This window comes from Palaemon carinicauda, chromosome 30 (genome assembly GCF_036898095.1).
Source record: "Palaemon carinicauda isolate YSFRI2023 chromosome 30, ASM3689809v2, whole genome shotgun sequence".
NCBI lineage: Eukaryota > Metazoa > Arthropoda > Malacostraca > Decapoda > Palaemonidae > Palaemon > Palaemon carinicauda.
Window position 1 is genome coordinate 30,221,384 of NC_090754.1, and position 25,596 is coordinate 30,246,979.

The 25,596-nt window shown below is 33.6% G+C and overlaps 1 protein-coding gene across 11 annotated transcripts in view; it reads left to right on the forward strand.

Annotated features, from left to right (window-relative positions):
- Positions 1 to 25,596, forward strand: part of Snap25 (Synaptosomal-associated protein 25kDa) — a 220,095-nt gene that overhangs the window by 154,030 nt on the left and 40,469 nt on the right. For 2 of the 11 annotated variants that reach the window (XR_011040535.1, XM_068353574.1), the window contains exons 1-5: positions 2,040 to 2,120; positions 3,549 to 3,569; positions 6,030 to 6,152; positions 21,759 to 21,807; positions 22,118 to 22,235. Coding sequence is in view for 10 of the 11 variants with exons in the window: in XM_068353574.1 (XP_068209675.1) it covers positions 2,055 to 2,120; positions 3,549 to 3,569; positions 6,030 to 6,152; positions 21,759 to 21,807; positions 22,118 to 22,235 (377 nt within the window). In the remaining variant the exon portion in view is untranslated. Of the gene's footprint in view, positions 1 to 2,039; positions 2,121 to 3,548; positions 3,570 to 6,029; positions 6,153 to 7,161; positions 7,211 to 7,944; positions 7,994 to 18,850; positions 18,900 to 21,758; positions 21,808 to 22,117; positions 22,236 to 25,596 lie in introns of those variants that run through there. The other 9 variants (XM_068353575.1, XM_068353577.1, XM_068353576.1 and 6 more) reach the window with 9 other exon arrangements.

Consider the following 25,596-nt stretch of genomic DNA (forward strand, 5'->3'; position numbering starts at 1 on the left):
TTAACTGATAAATTGATACTTGATATTGACTGATAAATTGATACTTGAAATTAACTGATAAATTGATACTTGATATTGACTGATAAATTGATACTTGAAATTGACTGATAAATTGATACTTGAAATTTGACTGATAAATTGATACTTGAAATTTGACTGATACATTGATATTTGAAATTGACTGATAAACTGATACTTGAAATTTGACTGATAGCAATCCCTAAGTATGGATCATATTGTCCTGATTTTTATTGGTAGACCGATTTTGTACTCGAAATACTTATTTTTACATTTTGTTATAAATCTGATATCCAAAGAAGTTAAAATATTTCAAAATAAGATCTTGTTTTATACGAGTTTTAGTAAAAATATATTGGTTTTATACAATGAACAAACATTTGTCTATTAAATTTTAATAAATACATTACAGACCGTGAAGTATTGTTTTCCTGCTAGTGAAATGTGTGATGACTAGCATTATTTACCAATTTTATTGTATATTTGCATTTTGAAATTTACTGGAAGGTTTTTTTCAAGTATTTCATGAATGTGCACTCAGTCAAACCACTCAGTGATTGCGGTGTTTTGATTGATTCATGTGAATTTGGCGAATGCTTCATTAACTCAATAGAACTAACTGGTGATGTAGACATTGATCGAGTGGTATACTTGTATTTTTTGTAGAGAATACAAGACTATAAAAAAAACTCCTTGCATGCATATCTCATAGTGACGTTGTGGTCTTTGATAATTTGGGTTTAAACCAAAGATTGTCTATGTGAAATGACTGTGATTTTTAAACATACACTGAATAGAGAAAAGAGAGAATGATATAGATGTCTTATGAAAGTTATATATAAGAGTACCCACCCCATCCACACACGCTACCTGTACTGATACTGGTCGAAACTTCTTTATATTTGCTGTCATAAACGAGCTCTTGGAGAGAATGTGCCAATGAAATTGGATATTCATTAAGTGATAGGTACTAGTCTTAAATTTCAGAGAGAAAATCTGCTGTTGGCCTTTTAAGAATATTTACGTAATGCATTTTAAAGTGACGGGAATGATGGAATACTTAATTTTCTAATAAGTTTTGAAAATATATGACACTTGTAGAAGTGATTTTTCATCACTGTTCTACTGACGTTTCTTTTAGTGTATATTATGCAGTGGAGATAGTTCATATACTGATAGTTCTGAGTGGCCATTGATCTTGATTTGAGCACAGACTGTAAATATTGTATACGTAATAAAAGCATTGTGCATAATAATAATGACAGAAGTTACGTTACATGTCCTCTCTCTCTCTCTCTCTCTCTCTCTCTCTCTCTCTCTCTCTCTCTCTCTCTCTCTCTCTCTCTCTCTCTGTAATTCCTGTGAGAAGGTTTTGTCATCTGTTTAACTTTCTGTCATTTTAATTTCTTGAATTTTTAATGACTCCTGTTTTCTGGGGAAACTCCACTTTCCACAGAGTACACTTCTCATCCTTAACATAAAAAAGGGGTAAAAAAATTAAAAACAAAGACCCTTTATAATGTGCTTTATCTGATTTAATCTTGCATATTTGATGTAGGCCCTTCAGTATCACAATCTTCCCAGTCTGATGATTCTTTCAAACTTTTAAATAGTGAAAAAAAATAGCCTATGTAACCCTCTTATGGGAGATCACTAGTGATTTGCAACTGTGTTGCAACTTGCACTAATCCTTTTCAACTTTGCTGTTCATGCTTCCCAAGATGTACATCAGTTGCAGCTGTGTGAATGGGGATCTGGGACATATGTATTGAGAACTGAGTCTACAGTGTACGTTTAACTGAAAGATAATTAGTTTTTGTAGATATATGTCAGCAAATAAAACAGATGTTATCATGTGGTGACTGTATGATTTCCCCAACTATAAACTATTTTATTGTTGTGCCATTTTGGTATCAGTCATTTTAGTTTAGATAATGTAGTTTGTATATAATGAATGGAATACTTTTTATTAAGAATCAACTTGCATTTTTTATTTCAAGCCATTGTTCATTTCCCTTCTGTTCTTAACGATATTAATGCCATTCTTTATCAACCACGTGAAATTTCAGGAGCCGGAGGAAACTAATGGAAATGCTGGCGAGGTGAAGTGATAAAAAAAGCTGACAAGTCTCATTCTTAGGGCCAACCCCAGCCTGCTGCAACTTGAACCATTTTCTTTAGCATGCTTACATTTACTCCTTATTATTCTACTATTTCTTACTGCCAGGAATATAAGCTGCAGTCCAGAATTACTACTATAGGCTCCTCAGATTAGTGATAAGTGAAATGCCAAAGTACTAAGGTCCTATTTTGTCCTTTATTTAGAAATTTACGAATTAATTTGGACATCTGAGAGCCATTTGACTAAATACAAGTGCCCGGTTCAATGGCTTGCTGACATCCTAATGGCTCTCATTTGTGTTTTTCTTACCTTAAAATGGCTATTCCACCATCAGTTCCAGTTTAGCTTTGTATCATTTGTTTTTAATGGAAGGAAATTTGGCATTTCACTATTATATTATCCTTCTGTGCTAGACAGGTGGAATTAATTCCTGACTGATCAGATTTTGCTTTTATTTCCTTTTTCTCTGAGCCGCAATAGAACGTGTATATGTTTCCCAGTGGCTGCGTGTGTATAGAAGAATGAAGATGTTTGCACCACTGGCTAAGTGCATAATGTAACAGGAGATTATGATGCTGGATTAGGAAGCGCATTTAAGCTAGATCTAGTTCCAGTAGTGGAAACTTTAGTAGAGACCGATGGGTTTGGAATTTGTTGGATCATTTGCTCTCATGGTAACCAAGCTTCTGTTAGAAGATCTCTGAAGATGTGAGGGGATTTGGTAGTATGAATAATTCTTTGTTTTTCCACTGGATTATGGTGTAAATTTCTTCCTCTGCAAAAGATCACACTTTAATTTCATTTTATACTTTTACTTTTATGATAAAGAGGTAGTGTGCCATACAGGCATTTTTCATTTTCTTTACATATTTCAAGTCTATTTTGTCACTTTTATTTAAAAAATTATTCTTACTTCAGTCTTCAGATAGTTTTATTATGTTGCAGTAGTTATTTATTATTGGTACAGTATTAAGGTCTTCATGCGTTAGAAATAGATACGTTGTGTATAATCAAGGCTCCTAGTCACTCCATTGAAGATATTAACTAATAGTAATCTTGGTGGAGTGAACTCTTAAGAGTCACACATCTTCAAAGAATGCTGGAATTGTTTGAGCTTTGTAGAGGGCAGGAGTGCATGAATTGGTCTGCGAGGAGTGAATGGGAAGGATGACTAGAGATTTGTGCTCTCTGTACCCCCTTTTTAGAGATTTATTACCTCCATTCCTTTAGAATTTCTGCATTGTCTTTTTGTCTTCCACCTGTCATCTCATTTTTCAAAAAAAAACAAAGAAAGATAAGATTGCACTCATGAAGATGTAGCATTTTTTTTTTGTGAAATCACCCATTTTATTCCACTTAATTTCAATGCTTTTCTTTCGCTCCTCTTTTTTTTACACATCCTTCACAGGAACAGGACAACGTGGCCACGGTGAGTCAGGCCAAGGTTGAAAAGTTGATTCATCACCAGCAACGGCTAGATCCCATCGCATTGTGGACATATCCCTTTTCTCAGTGCTTGCACCTGCAGTTGGCTCCAATTAATTTTTGCTATTTGTATATGCTGCATACATGTATGTGATATGTTGCAATTGCAGTACAGTAATATCTATACTTTTTATTCGTGTACTAATAGAACTCATAAACGTCATGAAAATTTTTTAAGATACGGTATCTAAAAACCTACTGTACAGTATTCAGCTACATGAGCATTGTTAATTGGTGCCTGCTGCATTTTTCGGTAATTTTTGCATCATGTATACTTAGCTTTAAGGATCACAGCAAGACTAAAGATGTCCAAAAGCTAATTTGTATGACAGCTGTGATCAGAGTACATCTTTGTATTTGATGGCTCGGTAAAGACGGCCAGCTTAGACAGTGCCCATCTTGATCTGCTAGTGAATAGTACTCTTCATATTAATTATGATAATTATTATTGTAATTATAAGATAGGATATATTTATATCTATATTGCACTCCTAGTATTTTAGGTATCTTGAGGCTCCATTTTTGTAGTTTATTTTTTCTTATTTTCTAATGTGAATGTTAATTACAAGAAGGTAGATTTTATTATTGGACTCAAAAATGTCAGTTTGCTACTCTGGGAATACCTTAGGCTGATAGAACAGTGCTATTTGTATCGTAGAAAATACATGAATAGAAAGAAATAGCTTGCGGTGCTACTTAGACCGTAATTTACTGCATTCAGATGTATTGCATTTTTGGATTATGTCCCCCTTAGTATAGGTGCCATGTGCACCTGTGAAATTGTCATGACATATGGTGTATGTATAACAAACAAGAGATATTGTCTTGAGAAGCCCAGAACATCACAATACACATAGGCCTTTTGAGAATAGAATTTAATTTCTCTTCATCAGATACTCCATAATCTTGCTAATTTTTTCATTCAATAACTTACTTTTTTAATTTGCTGTAATTGAAGTCTACAGTTTTGCATAGTGTCGTGTAGTTATAGTTGTAAAGTCCCAGTTAAGATTTCACTAATTTGTGTTTAGATAGAATGGCTATCTCATTTTAATGAAAAACTAACATCCTGGAATTTTACAAAACTGCTTATGCAGGGGTTTATAAGATTTGAAGCTTTTAAGATTTTTTTTGTATTCACATCTTTTTTATAATTTGGATTTTTCCCTTTATTTTTATATATTTTTACTCCATATAACCATATTTATCTAAAGAATATGATAAAGTAGTTATAAACTAGTAGATTTGCTGCTTTATTTGATGTCAAATACAGTACACAGTACCTGCAGTTGTATTTATATGTAATTTCATATACACTAAGGATCTTTATTCAGTGGTTTGATGTTCTTCAGAACTCATCCGTAAACATAGACATTTAAAAGCCATTTAAGACATTTCAAACAGTTTCAGAATTCAAACTGAAAGAAGATATCTTAGTCATAGCCTCTTTTATTTAGTACAGTATTACTGTCATTTTTTATTGTTTGTCATAGTATGTGTCTGTACTGCTGCTTTTAGTTTTACTGCTTTAACTCTACTGTACTACCATACTCAAGAGATTTCTGCACGAGTTTAACTGATTGTTTCAAGCATGTTTCATTTGCCCCTTTTGGAACTATCTCTCAATCAGTGAGTCTATTCAACAGACACCACTGTTGTTATACTCTGACAAATTTTCATTTTTTTTCCTTACACTGAAAGTCAGGTATTTGTGTAAATTCTCATCAGCACTTATTTTTCATGATATTCAATTATTTCTGCATGTAACATGTCATAATTTTAAATGCATGACACTATCACTTACCTTATATACGCAACCAATAATGTTCCTTAAGAAACCCTTATAAATGTTTAAGTGATTAAACTAAATTTATAATCTCTTAAGTTTTTGTAAGTTTTCACTCATAACTTCCTATAGTATTTGTACTGTAGGTATCGAATCCCTCACTAAGTATTTTAATCACCCACTAAAGATTACTTCCAATCACTTACGAAAGAATACCTCTAATCACGTACAAAAGATAACTGTACTTCTAATCACCTACAAAAATTGTTTCTGATTGCCTAAGAAGGTTTCATTCTAATTACCTGCAAAGTTTAGTTTTGAAAACAATATCTTTTTATTTATTCCATTTTGAAATACCGAGGTCATTGACCAAATACTAGGTAAATTTTTTTGTTCTGTACAGTATAGGGAACAATTTAAGAAGGGCAGAAATATATCTGGTAATTCAAAGTACTTTGATGAAATTTCTCTTGTAATTTGAGAAATTCAACTTATAAAACAGCCATTGGCAGGAGAGCCAGTGATTGAATGTTCTAGTCGAATTATTGGAAGTTCATCTGTGACGGGCGCAAAAGCAACATAGAAAATCAGATGGTCTAATCTTTTTCTGTTTTGCAGGAGAACATGGCTGATGGGGCCGGGGAACCCAGGTCTGAACTGCAGGAGCTGCAGTTCAAATCCAATCAAGCCACAGATGACACCTTGGAATCCACCCGTCGTATGTTGTTACTATGTGAGGAGGTACGTGTCTTTATGTACTTAAAATATATTAAGTACAACTAGTTTAAGATTAAATAAAGGTATTAATGCTACCTTGTGTAAATACTCGTAACGTGGATTTTTAGAGCTCCAAGTTGTTTTAAAATTTGTATTGCTGATAAACAATGTACTATACTAATATCAGTTGCATCCTAGATAATTTCTGATAAGCAATAGGAATTCTTCCTTAAAATCATCTCAAAACATTTCAAATTCACTGTGACCCTTTGAGTGATACATGATTTTTTTGGAAGTGAATTACCAATTAATTACCTGATTTATGCTTTAAGCAATTTCTTTGAATATGATGAAGGCTTTCAAAGCATAAGAATGGCATTTGTCAACTACAAATTTTACCCTGTAATGCGTAATATACAGTATATCTATACTTGACTAACATATTTTGGTAGTAGACATGGTATCTTTTTTTTTCAATCCCTTGCTGCTGATATATACTGTAGTAGTAGTAAACTATTCTTTTGATTTCCAAATATGTCAAGTTTCAGTACATGAAAATAGTTGTAAATGGAAGTTTAGTTCTAATTAGCTCTCAATTTTCAATCCTGTATTTTCATCAGGTTATTATAATATAAGGTTCAATGGTATTCTTGTTACTTCAGATGACTAGGGAGCATGTGTGTCTGCATGAGTACTATGAGTAATCATACTTGAGTACAGTAGTTTTGTTTTATATTGAAGTAAGATTTAGCCGAGTAATAAAAAGAAATAAAATGGGTAATTATTTAACAAGTGCTTGAATGATTTTTTCAAATGATCAACTATCATGGCACTTTATTTCATGTTTTGAATGGAATGGTGTTTAATGAAGATTTTTGTGGTATATTGGAGCTATTGTAAATTTCATTTACTTTAGACTGTAAGATTTTGTGCAAAGGTCCAGAATGTTTTCCATATTAGAAATCTCAATTTGGTAAAAGTTAACATTAATTGAGATTCACATAATTATGATTTATTTGTTACATGCTAACAGTCAAAGGAAGCTGGTATTCGAACCTTGGTGGCTTTGGATGACCAGGGAGGTAAGTTTGTCAAAATAACTTTTAGAAGCATCTGCGACTGGTAGAGCACTTTTCATTTCAACTTTAGATTTAGCTTTGATTTTAGTAGAGCTGCAGTAGTTCACAAGTAAGGAAAAGTTAGTGTAGAGTTAAAACTAAGTGGTGAACGTTACAAGGTTCATCAAGCCATTTTTTTTCTTTATGCCTCTTGATGTACCCAAGTATTAAATTTCATTATTGGATGCTTCATTTCCTCACATTTCAAGCTAAACTAGATTTTATGTTAGTAATTTTATGCAGCATTATAAGTTCATTATATGTATCAGTAGTAATATGTATGGTAAGACTTGGTACCATATTTGCCTTGGAATCCAGTTAAGGTACAGTGCCATTACAAATAAGTTTTGTAATATTACTAGTACTTTATTTTTGCATTTTTCTTTCAATGTTAAGAATGCACATTTGCTTTTTGGTTTTGTGAAACTGGTTGCCTATTGTGTATATGGCCGAGTCATAAGTGACGAAGACACTGTTATCGTTGTACAGTAATATGTTATGCTCCTTTAGGCCAACAGCATAGAGATCATTTGCTGCCTTGCATTTCAAGCAAAGAACATTCTTTGATTATATTTACACAGGTATTACAAAAAAGAAAATCAAGGTCTGTTTTTTATTTTTGCTCAAAAACGCATTCATTTTAGAAATGCTAAGGAAAATGTGTGGCTTGTAAAAGAAAAGTGTTTTAACTTCTTCAGAGCAATGAAGCGGGAATAAAGACCTTAATCGTCCTGGATCAGCAGGGGGGTAAGGTTTTTGTAAAGTGTATGGTTAAGGACAAGCATGTGGCATTGGTTGGTAAATAGTACACAAGATGATAGCTTATTTTTTGTGTGCGTTTTTATGATTTTTGTTCTAAGGTTCTGACTGTCTCCCGAAACTTTATAGTATATGATGCAGGGTTATAAGGTACTGTATATGCATAAGCATATATGTGTGAATATTTTATATACTCTTGGTACTTAATTGGATAATCATATATGTACTTATATATAGTTTATATAATGTACTGTACTGTATTCAGATTACATACGGTATGTAGTACACACAAAAGCAATTACTTTACTTATTGAAGCCCAACATCATGGTCAAGTATTTGCTCAAACACTTATTCCTTGTAAAAGAAAATAAGTTGTAGTTGGCAGTAGTAAGTGCGTGACTTCCAACGGAGGTCCATCCCTATGACGTGTTGTAACTCTTGTTTTGACACAAGTCAGATCATACCTAAATATATAACCACAAAAATCATTCATCTATGCTAATGCAGTAATAAAATCATAATCTAGGACATTTTTATATGAAACATAACTATGAATAAGAAATGCATAAAGGAAGGAATATAATTACTGTAAGTGCAATTTCTTACCTTTATTCTTGTGGTTGGCTTGATCACTGGAAGGGTTGTTGTAATTGATGGAAAGAGTGGTTTAATAAGAGGAGGGAGCTTGAATGACAGGAGAACTTGCAGAAGGTACTGGAAGGAGGTGAGTCTGGAAAAACTAGAGGAGGTGCAGAGGTACTGTTGAGCAGGAAAATCAGAAATAACTGAAGGGGTTGGAGATGTACAGAACCAGCAGAGGTAGAGGGCATAGGATCTAATGCAGGCCTCTCTACCTTCTTGAAAGAGCATTCTGGTTTAGTCTGGATGGATGCATTTTTCATCTCCCAGTTTTCCTTGTAACACACCAGAATCCATGGCCCCTTGGAAGATATTGGTTTACCTAGCAGTGTTGGAGTCCTCTGCCTTAAACTTTACTGACCCAGTCTCTATCACTACAAAATTTTCAGCCACACCTTTGCTTATAAATATCTAGGACTCCGGGATTCGTATGTCCTCTTCTAATATCCACTGCATGAGTTGAAGGTCCTTGGAAGGTGACTCCTCTCCTTGAGATACTGTGGTAGCAACTTTTGACATCTTCAACCTCCACCTCGAAATTAAGCTACTTACCAAGGACAACATTCATGGTAACAGCATCAATTATCCCCTCAAAGTCATGAAAATCATTCACAAGTAGGGGGAAAGACCACTTTTTCCACATGACATCCTAAAATTATGGGAGTAATTCCACATAAATAATTCTAGAAATTTATTAAAGATTTAAATGCAGAGACCATTCGAGAACCTGCTAGGTTCTTCTTTTTAATTAGCTTAGTCAGATTGAAAAGGAAAATCAAGCAGATTCTCAAAATCTTTGTATTTTAATTCTTAATACTTTTTACAGAAATAATAATGTGGACTTCCTCCGCTATTTTTTCTATGAATCTCCTCTAATGTTCATATTGCTGCTTCTCCAAAAGCTTGGATTGATTGAAACTTACCCTTAGAATTTTCCAATTTTCATTCACTTATTATTACTATTTTTGCTACTAGCCAAGCTTCAACCCTAGCTGGGAAAGGATAATGTTACAAGCCTAACAGCTCAAACAAGGAAAGAAGCATTCCAGTGCAGATAGGAAATATAGATAATAAGAAATTATAGACTATATCAAGATCAGTAACAACATTGCACAGAGAAGTTATAGAAGTCATATATAAACTATGAAATGAGATTTATGTCAACCTGTTCAACATACAAGCATTTCAACAAGTTTGCCTCAAGTTCTATCCTGCAGACAGGTGACCCAATATGCTCCCATTGCTGAATATCAAGAAGTCAGATACATCAGCTTAGAGGGCCAAGTTTTACCAGTTGTGAAAACTTTTGACATGAAGATTGGCATATCCTCAGTTGCACTTATGCCATAATAGAAGGAGACCATTTTCAGCAAGATGCTTAACTGGAGAACTGACAATTCAAAGAACTAGGTGTAAACTGCAGAACTAAAATGAGATCAAATCAAGAAAGCTTTTTGAGGGAGCTACTGTCTGTTATAAGTTAGCAAGAAGGATTTTTAAAACCAAAAAGTAAATTAATTAACTGAAGTCTTATCCAAGGCCAAGAAATTTATTTCTTTGGTTTGTCAGATGTTTTGTCCTTTGTACCTTTGTATGGTGCTCTTCATGTTGGTGAGTAAGAAAAAATGTTGTCTTTCTTTGATAAAAATGAGTTCCATATCACTTACATCTTGGGTGCAACCCACTTCCCACAAGAACAGATACGGGAGCTAACATACGAGCTTAACTCAGCAGGACAGTAATTGCAGCTGTGTGAAGCATTGGGATTTAAATACCTACCTCAGTATCTATGGTCGAAATTTCTGTAAGAAGAAACATAAGACAGCACCAGTTGCCAGCGTAGTCCCCTTACAGTGTTGATTAGGCAGTAGCCAGATCATATTCATCAGTTCCAGTTAGGATTTCCTCTGTCAGAAGACATAAGTTACTTTATTAACCTAGAAGGAGTTACAACTTTGGTAGTAGAAATTCAGATGGTCATTTGTCTGTTGGAAACTATGCATTGGAATGAGAATTGTCTTTGGTTTCATAATGAGTCAGTTTTGGTGGAGGAGTGGCCAGCTTTGGATAATGAGACGAGGTCAATGCTATAGAGAAGTCTTCTACTATTTAATATTCTATAGTCACCTGGTTATAAACTTGAAGATAACAGTGTAGTATCACCCAGTCATAAACTTTAACCCACTGATCTGGTGCCTCAAGCATTTTCATTGTAGAGGGGAAACATTAGTTTGAATGTTTGTTTACCATTGTGATTTTCCAGTGTCTGTGGACATGAAGAATGCTTACTTCATATTCATGTGCATATATCCTCCATAATATTACTCCAATTTGTATTGGCAGGCAAGTTCTACCAGTTCAAGGTTTTTTTATTTTGATTTTGCCACTACCTCTCAAGTTTTCACCAGGACAATCGCTTTGGTTGCAGCATAGATGCACAGGAATAGATTGAATACAACTAATTGGGTATCTGGACAGCTGAAATCCTTTGTTGTCTGTTCAGCTAGCTTGAGGTTAGATTCTGTTACAAATGAAGATATTCAATTGTGCTAAGGCCAATGTTGTATATAGATGTAAAGGTTTGTTCATGGGAGAATGAGTCTGGTTGCTTACATCCTCAGATGTGGAAATACTCTACAGTAGTTCTTATATTACAATGGGCACTATTTTAAAAAATATGCTAGGCTCTATGGCAGTTGTGTGGGAACCAATGTGGTTGATATATTTGCAATTAGCTTAAATACAAACTTCCAACCTATTGCTGTGCTCATCTGGCTTTAGTAGTTTGGAAGGCAGATGCTAATGTGTTGAAGTCTATGATTTCCCATCTTACTGTTTGATCAGACCGATTCAAAAGAATATCTGCTTAGCCTTATATCTCTAATTTCATAAATCCAGTCAAAGAAAAGATCCGGACTTCGGAGAATTTGAGGATGATGCTAGTGACACATCTCAACAAGAGTGATTCAGCAATCTTGTCACTGAAATACCTTACAGGATTAGATTAGCCTTTATGATAGCCTAAATCTAATTGAATCGACATGAACCTAGAGACTAGATCGTCATTCCTGGAAGTTATCCAATAGTGTTTCAGAGGTAGAAGAATTTTATCATAAGGAGCCAAAGATATGTGTTGGTTTTGCCGAGTCTGTTGGAATTAACTTATATACCCAGAAATAAGTACACAACTATTACAAATGATTTTTAAGCATTAGTAATAATATTACTGTAATATTAATAAAGATGAAAATCATTAAAATTACTGTATGAATTTTGCCCTGACTTTATGCATCTGGGAAATGCAGTTAATTCTACCAGTCTTGCCTTCATCATTAAACTCAGTACTACATAGTATTCAAATAGATTCATTCCAGCTGTTACAGGTTTTGGAATGATCTTCCTAATCTTGTAGTTGAAGCGGTGGAACTTTTAAAAGTTCAGATTGGTTGCAAATGCTTTTTTATGGAACAAGTTGGCATGAATCTCTTCATAGTTCAGTATTTTAAAGTTTTTATCTTAAAATATTCAATATTTTTATTCATTATTTCTCATATTGTGCATAGTTTTTATTTCCATACCTCTCTGGGTTACTTCATTGTTAGAGCCTGTGGGCTTGTAACATCTTGCTTTTCTAACTAAGTTTGTAGATTGCCTAGTAATAATAATAATGATAATAAGTAATACAATACATATACTTATAGACCTTATGCATATCAATAGTCAAATTTCTAGGAACCATTATCCCATTCTGTCTTAGGCAAATTATTTTGAGGGCATATAGTAACTTGAATGGCAAAGTAATACGGTATAAGCTAAGGCTATTGGCCATGGAGTCAAATCAAAATGCCATAGTTAGTTTTTACCTTATAGATGTGACTCGCACTCTGTTGCTTAGACAATGCTGAGTGTTTTAAATGCTTGTGAGGTATTCTTTGAGTGTTTTAAATGCTTGTGAGGCATTCTTTGAGTGTTTTAAATGCTTGTGAGGCATCCAAGAATCTGTGGAATTATGTACGTGTGTGTGTGGTTTACTGTTTTTCTTTTACAAGGAATGAAGTATCTTGATAAATAATTGACTATGAAGTTGGGTTAGGAAAGGTAATGGGTTTGTGCGGAAAATTGTTCTATTGCCTATTTTGATAAAGTACAGGGCTTCTTTCTAGTCTTTTTAAGAATTTTTTGTCTTTTCAAAGTATTTTAATCTTATTTTCCTCAGTTTTGGGATCCATTAAATAGCTAGCCTACTGTTCACAAAATGAAAAACAGAAGAGGAAATGATATAGCAATAAAAATGTAACCATTAGTAACTACATTATTATGTTTGATTTAAAATTTTAGGAAGTCTAAGATTTACTTTGTTAAAAGCGCATTTTTAATAAGAAATTTTATTTCTATACTCGCCTGATAGTGCTTTTTCTCCAGAAGCTAGGTTTATCAACATTTACCCCTAAAGTATATGAAAATTTCCCATTTTCTTTCCTTTTAAAAGACATTAAACAATTTAAAAGTATTATAAGATAATTAAGATTCTAGACTGAACTGTTCTAGATTACTGGTAACAAACCATCTTTGAAATATGGGACTCCAGATTGTTTGTTTCAAGATATTTTAATTTACATTAAGAACTTTACTCTGATCACGAAACATACTTCCCACAGATGGTCTGTGAGACTTATGCACTCCCTACAAGAATTTCAAAGTAAAGACTGTCCCCAGTACAAGACAGAAAGAGAGTATGGGTCAGGAGACCACAAAAACTATTCCTTTGCATACCAGCACAGCAATTGTTGTTAGATCCCAAACATCAGATTGATCAGAGTGCACCTACTTGATTCATTACAGCCACATCAGACCCCAAAGCATAGGAAGAAATAGAATAAAGATTACACCTCAGAGACTGTCCCAACATGAGGCACGCACCTTTGTCTTAAACGTGTAATGCACAACTGTTGATACGTCCTTGAAAACCCCTCTAGACGCTGGTGATTTTCAAAAAGGCCTAGTAATCAATTGAAATCTTGACTACCTGAAAATAATATCTTCAAATCCATCTTTTTCTAGCAACGCTTCTCTTATCCGGTACAATTGGTGATCTTTTACTTCCTTAGTTCCTAATTGGGTCTAGTGACAACAGGTCTGCCCTACCACTAGTTCCCACTTCATATAAGTAATAATAAATACTGTATCTAAAACTAATTATCTAGACCTAACCTTATTTAGGTAACTGGCCACTGAAAGTAACCGATTAATAGGTTACCATTATTTGAAGACTTGCAAGCTGACTTGAATTGACCAGCCTTAGGTACTTTGAATTTGGGGTAACATATTTATATATCTTAATAAACAAACCAAGTATTGTACCTAAAGCAATTTTATTCAATAAGTTTATCGTAAGGACTGCAGTATTCTTAATTATCATCTTGTTAATAATCTATTTTAAAGATCTTACTAAACTTTTTTGATTGTCTACTTACTACATACAGGAACTGAAGTGTATGAGATGGAGTGACTTTTAAGCAAGTGAGATACTCAAACATGATGCAATCAAAAAGATTTAGTGAATCTTTAACCGAATCTTTCAAAAGGAAAACATTGTCCAAGGAAATCATACTACTGTATTGTATTTTTCATACCAATCACAAAATAATAATAAGTTGTAAAGGGTGCTTATTTCATCGACAGGAGGGGTAAAATATCCAGCCTTTCACTTAGACACATGAGAGATAATTGTTTGTATACAGGCACTTGCTTTAACTGCCCTGCCTCACAAATTCTAGCTGTCTAAAAGAGTGGTGAGACTTGCAGTTGTGTGAGGGTTACACAGTAGAAGGGCCAAAAGTAAATAAAGAATCCAATGATCCAAGAATGAATCTCAAACCCTTGGAGGGCCTTGTAGTATCATCGGAATTGCATCTGAATAGTGCATTAGAACTACTAGCTACCCCTTGAGGAGTTAGGCTAGGGTTTGAAATGGGGCATTTCTCAGAATGAAAACTTATTTGCTTCTGAATTTCCACTAAAGATGTTAAATTGTGATTGTCTTAAAAAGCTAAACTCATTACTGTAGTCTTTTATAAAGACAACGAATAGAGTGGCATTACTGTCATCATTCCCTCTGTAATTAAGCCTAACCATTTATGCTAAAAGTGAGCCTTTATAACAATAGAAATAACTTCCTTTATAGGAACTGCCAAGGAAAATATTTCAAGAGCAATTCCTACATTATTACCCACAAACAGCAATACTTTAGGAAACTAGCTTGCAGACCCTGAATTTAAAGACTTTCATTTATTAATATTAATGATGGGCACCAAGTAGGAAATTAGATTACCACTAGAACAAGATTATGTAACTGATTAGTCTAGTACAAGTAACAATGAATTTTGAACCATTGAAGGCTTAAAGACTGACTAGCTAGAATTACTGACATTTCTTATTAAGATAAAAATTTTATGACTTTACCCTCAACGAAGAGGGGAAATTAAGGAGTGCACATAACCTGGCAAGACACAGTCTCCTTGAGGGAAAAAAACACCTGCAGAACTGACCTTCAACAACTTATTAGGAAGTTTTTAACCCTTTTACCCCCAAAGGACGTACTGGTACGTTTCACAAAACTCATCCCTTTACCCCCATGGACGTACCGGTACGTCCTTGCAAAAAACTGCTATTTACATGCTTTTTTGCATATTTTTTATAATTTTCTGAAAGACTTCAGGCATTTTCCAAGAGATTGAGACCAACCTGACCACTCTATGACAAAAATTAAGGGTGTTAGAGCAATTTAAAAAAATATATACTGCAAAATGTGGTTGAAAAAAAATAACCCCTGGGGGTTAAGGGTTGGAAAGTTCCAAATAGCCTGAGGGTAAAAGGGTTAATAAGGACCGCAATGTTTAAAGGAAATTTACTCGATGATTTGTTCATATTCATTCTGATCTTTCTGTAAAGAAGGCACCAAGAATTCCAACCCATTCATTTATATTATTTAAAACTGGTATGGGGAGCTGTTGCTTGTTTGCTGAGGTACAGTTTCAGAACTTCCACAATTGAGGCAAAGCCTATGCAACATGCCAGCCTTTAGTGTACTTGTACTATATTTTAGTTATGCACATTTCTTTCCTATTTATCAATTGTCCTTTTACCCACATAATCCATTGAATGGAATTAATCTTACCAATACAAGTTCCCTTCCTAGCAAGACTAAATTCGTAATAAGTTATTAGTGTTTACTTTTACCTAGCTAACATTGAGCCATGATGAAATTAATCAGCTTTAGCTGAAGCATCTCCAAAAACATTTTCTTAAAATATTTTATTTTAATTGTTCATTACTTCTCTTATAGTTTATTTCCTTATTTCCTTTCCTCACTGGGCTATTTTTCCATGTTAGAGCCCTTGGGCTTATAGCGTCCTACTTTTCCAAGTAGGGTTGTAGCTTAGCAAGTAATAATATAATAGTAAATGAGGTTGCTTAATAACACTTACCTTAACGAGTGGAGGGGTGTTGGGATTAAGCCTACCAACTCTTTTCTTTTGCCTTGCAATTAGGTTGTCTAACAGAGCAACTAGGAATGAAAGAAAGCTAAGGTTTAGCTGGAGAAGAATTATAGTTAAAGTATTTGAGGCTCACCAGCCAAGTCTGTAATGCAGTGTAAACATTCAGAACCCTAACTGAAGGGCACTATTACCTTACAGATGGTTAGGATTAGTAGCTGGCCTGTTAATAACAGAATTACTAGGTTTTTACAAGCAAAGACACACTGGCCCTCTGTGATTAGAAAAAGAAGCTAAATGCACTAAGTTAAAAGCTTTGAAGCACATAGCTATCAAAACTAGGCTGGTTAAGTGCGTATTAGAGAACTGTGCTGGCATGTCATTTTCATCATCCTCTGTTATAAAAAACTAGCTTAGCATTCTCTGGATTTCTACCTGAATTAAACACAAGTTTCATCAACACCTAAACTGGAAACATGCCCTCTTTTTGAGGAAAAATTATGCAAACTCACTCCTCACAACTAAATTTAAACCACAGTACTATCCCTGTTTTACCAACAAATCTAGAGGAATGCAACTTGAAACGAAATAAAACCTATCACAATTTGGGAGTGATGTACGTCAAGTTATACCGATGGTAACAGAGAAACTTAAATAAAGGCCCTTCTTGATATTAACTGCTAAAATGTTTGATTACTTTACTAGTGACTTTTGTCTTTTGAAAGGAAGCAAAATGGGAAATTTTTATAGATTTTAGGGGAACATGTCTATAAACTAAGCTTTTGGAGAAGGAATATAAACATCAGGGGACATTTATATAGATAATAAAAGTGCCAGTTTTCACTGAAGATCCAATATAATATTTCAGAAAAATATGTACTGTAAATTATACTATCAGGTGTATTTTAGGTTGTAGTTAAGTTGGATTCTTGTCCTAAAAAATTCAGGTATGGAATTGAAATTGCCCAGATTGACCCAGGGACAAAAAGATTATACAGATAACTGCCATTATAAAACTGAGATCCAATTGATTAGTGAAAAACTTGCATTGTATGATAGCAAACTTTTGTGTCCTGTAGATAATCAAAGACAACTTTGTAAAGAGTGATTTTTTTATAGCAGCTCTCTATGTACATGGTATAGTACATAATGCCTATTTACAGAATTGTATTGTATTATACCATATGGAATTATCTCTGGAACTTTTATTTTGTCCAAAGACAGACATGTTCTTGATACTACATAGTATTCCTCTTTTAGTATGGTCATCTTTAACTAGCTAATTTTCAAGAATAGATATTTGCCCCTAAATGAAAGAAATTTTCTAAACAAACAATTCTTGTGTGTTAGCAAATATGTAAGCTGCTAAACATATGTATTTCATAAAATGTTAATTGCTTTAAACAGTTTTGAGTTAATGTTATAACTGTTCACATGGACATCATGGTGAAATTAACTAGAATATGTTTGGATTCATATAACTCTTCTTGCAGGATTTGGGTGGCGCATTCATTTGCTTGGTGCCCTTATATCTTATAAGTTTCTCAAGGTTTATTGCTAATCTACAGACCACTATGTATGTCAATATAATTTATCGTGTATTACAACCTGCAGAAGGATGTAATGACATCATCATTTTCTTCAGGGTATTTTACCATTCTGTGCTTACTGTAAATTGTGCACGATTCTTCCAAGTAACTTGTTTAGTTGATATTTTTGTATAGCAAACACACAAACAATTTTATTGTCATAATTGTTATAGTTGAAGTTTCCCAGGTGGAGCAGGAGTATACTATATAAATATTTTGTAAGACTCAGAAATGGCAAGTTTAAGAGTTTACCCTTTTAATACTTTCTTCTGAATGTTAGTAAGCCTCAATTGTTAGAATTTATAAGTTAAACTTTACATCTTTTAATATAATGTTGTTTAGGATTAATTTCTGATTCCTCGTACCATAACCTGGTGTTCAGGACATATCTATATAGACAGCCTCACAAAATCAGCAAATTAAGTTCTTTTTAAGAAACTTTAATATCTTATTAAATACAAGGGAATAGGAAACTGGGTGTTTTGAGAAAATTGCAAGTGAAATGACATGAAAATAATTTGTTAAAGCATGGTTTAATACTATGTTGGGAGAACTTGAGATTTAGTACATAAACCAATGAATTCATACATTTATAAGCAAAAACTCCTTTAGAATATCTTCTTAATCTTTCTTTATCAATATAAGTATTTCCATATTCATGACTTGTACCTGTAAGCAGTAATAAAATCTTGATCTTTCTTTGTCAATATAAGTATTGCCATATTCATGACCTGTACCTGTAAGCAGTAATAAAAGCCGTTCCCTTTTTTTCACTAATCGTAAAAGCATGAAGTAAAATTTATTGCATCGTTGCAAGAGCAGCATTTAGCAGGAGCTATAGCCAACGTAAACCAAAATTATTTTTATGGTGGCTCACCAAATGATGATAGTTAAACTTTACATGGATCTGCAATGATAGAATGCCATTAAATTATTAGATTATTTTGATCTTACATTATCTTTTTATTTTTCATTTTAAACTTTCTTCAGTGCTGTCATGTTTTACACTTTGACGGAACTTCCCTTCCCCTATTGTGTGTTATGACTAAAGTCTGGAGTTTAAATTTGTGATATTTTTCATTTCTTACTGATTTGACATATCTTGTTTTCTTATTCTTAGGCCCAAGACACTGGTGCTAAAACTTTATATATGCTAGGAGAACAAGGGGGTAAGGGACTTGTTAATTTAATTTTGTATTTGCCAAATAACAGCTGGTCATTAAAGCCTACCTTCAGAGGAAGTGCTGTACACTGCTTGATACCAAATAACAATTAACTGCCAGATGGTGCTTGTCTAGATGCTTTGGATAAATCAATTTTTTTTACTTCCCTAACCACTGACTAAAATAAAATATTGACTTGTGCATCAAGTCTTCAACTTACAAAATATGAAATACTGGAATGTTGTTCTTAAGATTGCTATGGATTTTCATTCTCTAACGCTAATTGCATGCACACTAAAACCCTAGGGTCAGAAAACTATGATTAAATGATAGTGGAGACAAGATATCCAGTGGCATACAGTATGAAAGTATTTCACATTCTTGTGAGAAATTACTGTGGTGCTATATTATTTTTTCAAGTGCCTGAAACAATAAAAATAATTGATGATACTATATATTATCTTATATTGAAAACAATTGATGAGAAACATTGTATATCTACTTATATGTTACAATATACCACAATTTTTATAAAGTTTTGAAAATTTATTCATTATTACTTTGATGAGCGAGTCATAGTCACAAATGTTAGAAAATTCTCTCTCTCTCTCTCTCTCTCTCTCTCTCTCTCTCTCTCTCTCTCTCTCTCTCTCTCTCTCTCTCTCTCTCTCTCTCTAATGTGCCATACAGTATATTATATATATATATATATATATATATATATATATATATATATATATATATATATATATATATATATATATATATAACATACAGTACTGTACAAAGCATGCATTAATATACATGTTCAAGTAAAAATAACATAGGAATGTAAGGTATACTTAACTGTATTATATTGTAGAAAGATTTAGGCATATGCCATAATTGTATAGTTGTAACCAGACAAGCTGAACTGTTCGAGAGGCTCTTGACAGCTGGACCACTTGTCAGTTCCCAGAATTTACCAACCATTTTTCTGGGGATGTTCAACCTCAGATTTGCCCAGCAAATCTTAAGTATGGGATATTGAGGGTTCAGTGTGTAGATTACCAGAACTAGGCCTTTATATAATGCATTTTATGTGAATTCTGAATTAGTACTGAGATAATGCACATAATAAATGGCAAAATATCAGTACAGTACTTTATGTAAGTAGAAACTAGTACAGTAACCTATTAAATTTTTAAAAATTTTCAGATTAAATTGACTTTTGTAGTTTGTATTTCATACACCACTTTTCTGGTAGGACCCTCATACAAAACAAGTCCAACAGCAAAAGTTAGCTGTCACTATAGTTAAATTTTGTTAGGCTAAGCCACTTTCTCTTTATGGAAGCAGTTTATTACTAATAGGGGAAGAAGATGCTAGTACCTGAAGTACAGGTTGATGCTTTTGCTTCAACTCAAGTACAGTACTACATTGTTACAGCATAGTAAATACTGTACTTTCTTCATCGGATTTTTTTTTTAGTTGCAAGTTAGTGGTCTTTAGCTAATTTGCAAACACTTAGTCCTAAGCATTGGTAAGCTACAAGCTTATGGCTTATTATTCTTGTCTCTTCTCTGGTCCCAGGGCTCTATTTCTCCTCTCTATTTTGTGACTCAAAGTGCCAAGTTCATTTTATCCAAGTGGTACTAGAGTTTGCTCCACACTTGTTCACACTCCTCACTCAAGCTATAAGGGTGATGTATCTAGTCTTAAGAGATGAGCATTTTATAGATAGAAAACTAACGGTCTTGACTGAATTTTTTATGTTAGAATATCAGTTACATTTTTTATACTCAAGTGTTTTTTCTCATGGCGTTTAGTTGGTAAGATATGTTTTGAATATATCGTTATTCACATTCTCCAGCTGTAATTCAACTGACTAATTTAGTATAGCTCCTTGTATAAGCTAATGGATATGGTAAAATATTTTTATTGAATATTAAGAATTTTTGAGAGTAAAAACTAGCATATTACATAAGAATTTTTCCAACATTGAATTTTCACTGTAGTTTAGAATTTTTTTTAAGTAAAATTTGTAATACATCTGTTTCAAAAATATTATTGCCAAATTTGATATATGTACCTGTATTTGAATGTTACTGAACTTGAAAATACTGAACACTGTAACTTATTTCTCTTTACTATATTGGAGATAAGATGTGATAGTTACTGACAACGAAGGTGCAACCATAGGGCATGATTCCATTAAGTACCAAATCACAAGATTTTTTATTTTATTATCAACAGTATGCAATGAAGTACAGTGTATTGCACTTTTCATTGTAAAGTGACACAACTTTATTTCTAATGTTTGACATTGCATGCCCTCAATATTGTTTTATTAGTAACAGTGACAGCAATAAGCTAGGTCAAACCAAGTGTTCCCTCTGACCTTTATTTTAATCTTTCATCATACTGGTATGAACAGGTATTGCTTTCTTTTGTTAGATTCCTCTTCTTGGCACATTTTATGTCATCAGTGTAATGGTAGACCTGCATACCAGTGCACTTAGTTCTTGATTAGTGCATTCTGTCACAAAGCAATGATGTCTCTTTAAGTTTGGGTAATTTCTCAACTTAAATAAAACTGGACAGTATTAAACAGTAAGGTTTTAAATTGCATGAAACATTCTTACTAAATTGTATATCCTGTTATTATACTACATAACTACACAGAATCAGGGATGTTGAATAAGTATCATCAGTCTCCAGTACATTATTGATTTGTAAAGCAAGAGGATATGTTTTGTGAATCATGGAAAGTAAGTTGTTAGAAATAGTGCACTTTGTAAAGTTTGGAATGTATCTCTAAAGCTTTTTGTTTACCTAGTAACTTGCTCATCCTGCATGCCATGTTTTGTCTTTGCTTTTTTTTAGAGTCAAGATGTGGGTATAAAAACACTGAGTACTCTTCATGACCAAGGCCGTAAGTATAAAGCTTCTTGAGATTTTGGTTTGCATTGCAGTGGTACTTGTTGCATCTAAGATAACATTTTGCAGTTATAGTATATATTTAGCTTTAGGTTATTAAAAGCTATTTAGTAGTTTTTCTAAACATCAAATATCATATCTATTATATTTGCTATAACTCAAGTACTTCTGGTATTATAGTTTGCAAAGATCTGGATGAAGTATTTTTATTTTGATGTCAAAGAGCTTTTTATATCTTGCTAACATCAATAATTGATTTAGTTATTTCTTACGGCGTTTTTATATAAGTCTTCACAATTCTCCAGAACAACTGGATCGAATTGAGGAGGGTATGGACCAGATTAATGCTGACATGAAGGAAGCCGAGAAAAATTTGACGGGAATGGAGAAGTGCTGCGGTCTGTGTGTCTTGCCTTGCAACAAGTGAGTGTTTATTCAAGTACAGTAAGAGTTCTATCCTCTCGGGCTAATATTCTCTAATGGTTTTAGATACTGTATACTACTGTACTCTGTTTAGGGAAGATGTTTTTGTAACCTTCCTTCCTTTTTCATTAACACAGATATGGCTATTTGATATTTTTTTTTCCAAAGTTACTTCATTTAAGATAGATAATAAAGCTGGTAACTCTTTTTAAGTTCATGAAGAATATGATGGACATTAATCACAGATTCACCTAAAAGTTAAAGTTGACACATTCTTTGATTTTCATTCCAGAACGTAAGTTCTTTCCTTGATTGCACACCAAGTAAAGAAATCAGGGACTGTGAGAACGGTGACTATGCGAGGTAATGGCCATCATCAAACGTGAGATTAACATTTCTGGAAATGTCTCACACAATCCTGTTGAAACCAGACATCCTGTTGCTGCAGTTCCTTCTGCTGTAGTTCAGGAGTCAGGAAATCACACTGAGCATGGCACATTAGCGTTCAGAGTTGTTTGTGACCATTTGTTCGTTCTCTTCAAAGAAGCCCCCCCAAAAAAGTTACTCATTCCAAGAATGACTCATTTTAGGAGGCACTTCTAACTCAATATTAATAACTGCATAGCATATTGAGTTCTCTTGAACCTCTTCAAGGTTATTTGATGGCCCTAAAAGCGATTCATTAAAAATTTGCTCACATATCCCCTTAGAGGCAAATGTGCTTCATCACTCCTCCCCAGGATGACACAGGAGCTACGGGGCTCTTGTCCATCTGTCACGAAGTTCCCTGCCTTGCTTGGACATTGCTTGGTTTGTGGGAACGGTTCTCTTGTAAACGGCTACAATGCTACTCCAAGTCCCAAGTTATGATTGCGGGCCGTATTCAGGAGACGTGCTCAAATTAATGAATGCACATATTACTTTTGTTACTCACTGCACTCATTGCACCATATAATGTTGCTTTCATTTTTATTTAATTTTATATTTACTGAAAATTCTTTTAAAAGGGTGATGCAGAGGATGAGTGTTTAAAATTTAATATGAGCAATGATTATAAATATACTGAAGCAAAATTGAAAGTTAAGTTGGATAAATCATTAGTGAATAAAAGCATTTCCAAAGAGACTGAAGAGAATGTACTGAATGACCATTTGAATGTAAGAGCCTGTGGAATAATTTTGAATGTGTAGAAGAATTGCTGTATGATACTGGTTGAAAGTTCAAACAAGGTAGCTACAGTTAGTGGAATGGAACAGAGAGTTGATGTGAGGAAACCAACTGGTATGAATAGAACATAGATTATAATTCTGTTATTTAGTTACTGTATATAGGTATTCAAGAGTGCATTTTAGAGGGAAGAGTGCAGTTTTAGAATAATTGATCTGAAAATTATCAACTTTGTACACTCAAAGAATTAAAGTTTGTTTACCCTAGGAATGCCCAAGGAACACTGGATCATAAAATAGATTAAATACATATGTCAATATCTTACAGCACTTGAGCCGCCATCAATTTAACTACCGTATCATCATAAATTCTTACTACATTACATGAGGGTGCAGAAGACAGTGACAGGATATTCCTTATACTGTACCTTTTTATAAAGTAATAAAGCAAGTTAACTGATGGAACACTGAATGTGTAATTTTGATAAGACCATGGAAACTAATAAAAGTGAAAGTTAGATTTTACTTTTTAAAGAGAAATTTTTGCTGCATAAAAGCTGTTGATTTGCCATAAATAAATTGCAAGGAATGATTAATGGGGCTCTCCCTACAGCTATTGAATAGAATATTAGAGGGCCATTGTAGATTAATATTTTAAAATTGAGGCTTTCCTGATGAGTATTTAACAAAATACTTTCCGGTTCTCCATGCATTTTCATATTTTTCTTTTATACTTAATGTATTGAAGAAATCGTATTGATGTGCATGATTTTGATTAGGTTGTATCTTTCCCTGCAATAGAAAAGTATCAGTTCAGATGTCATACAACAATACAGTAAAGATGTAAAAAGTTCCAAGTGTCAGACTGGAGTGAATTTAGGGACTGTTCTGGGATGCCTCATTGGAATTTGGTAATTTCAGAAAGATATGGCTTGATATACAGCAATTAGCTGTTAGTCGAGTAAAGTTTCTTACTTGGAATTTTTTCAGTCATTATGTATCTTGTCAGTTAACTGGCTATGTATACTGTGCAGAATTTAAGGAAAGCATGTCACAAAATTTAGGAATCCTCACAAGTTAATGGCATTGATCAGAAGTTGATTTATATCCTTGGTGCTATACTGGAAGTTGAGGAGTTTGTTAAAGCTGTTTAACAGAGGATTTTGCAAGTGGTTTATTTTTTCTGCCCTATTTCTTAAGCCACTTATGTGGATTGTAATTTTCTTATGCCATATTACTTCCAAGTTTTAGGCTCTAATTCCTTGCTTGAAGGATTTGTTCTTGAATGAAAGTTGAAATTTAAGGAAGGTAAAGTTTAAGAAGTTGCAGACAAAATATCTGCTTTATTACCACTCAATATTTTATTAAAGGACTCCTATGAGAAACAAAGAGAAGAATTCTTTTGCTTATACAGCTAGGGTAATAGCTTATGTTGTCCAGTACTTTTTGTATAAAAAGGAGTCATTTATATAATACCATACCATACAAAAATTGAAAGTTGGTTTTGGCTCCCTCATCCACATAGGGTTCGGCAAAAGACACGCCCCGGTAGCAGTAGGCTACAGCTTTGCTTTAACAGCTAAGATAGAAAATTTCTCTGTGAAATGTTTCCAGCGACTTCATTAATTTTCAACACACTAAGTTTTGACATTGCTCTCTTGATTTAGGAATCATAATCCTTGAAGCTGGCTTTGCCTAAAGTTTAGATAAACATTCTGTACTTCGTTCATGCTTTCATTCCACTCCAGAGTTTTTTTCCATTTTTACCCTGAAAAGGGAGCATTGTCATAGCCTATATGGTGGCTTGGGTTATGGTGTATATTAATTGCTTTTTCTATCTCATGACAATGTAGGCAGCTTATGTTTACATATCTTTTTTATTCCTGTGATTATACCTGGTATTACATTATACAGTACAGTACGGTAGTTCTTTTTTCAACAAAGATATTTTAACCCATTTTGACATATCTTTGTTACTGCAATGTCACTGGTTCACACAATACCGAATACAGTTGCTGAATTTTGTTCACGACTATAAAAGTTTCGTTGGTGTTGGTGTTCATAGTGCTAAAAATTTGCTGGACTCTTAAATCTTATATTCAATCTCTTTGGCCTGTACATTTTGTACAATTGATATTCAAGCACCTCCCCCTGCACGGCCATGCCTTGGTACCTTTTCTAGACCTTGCCATTTT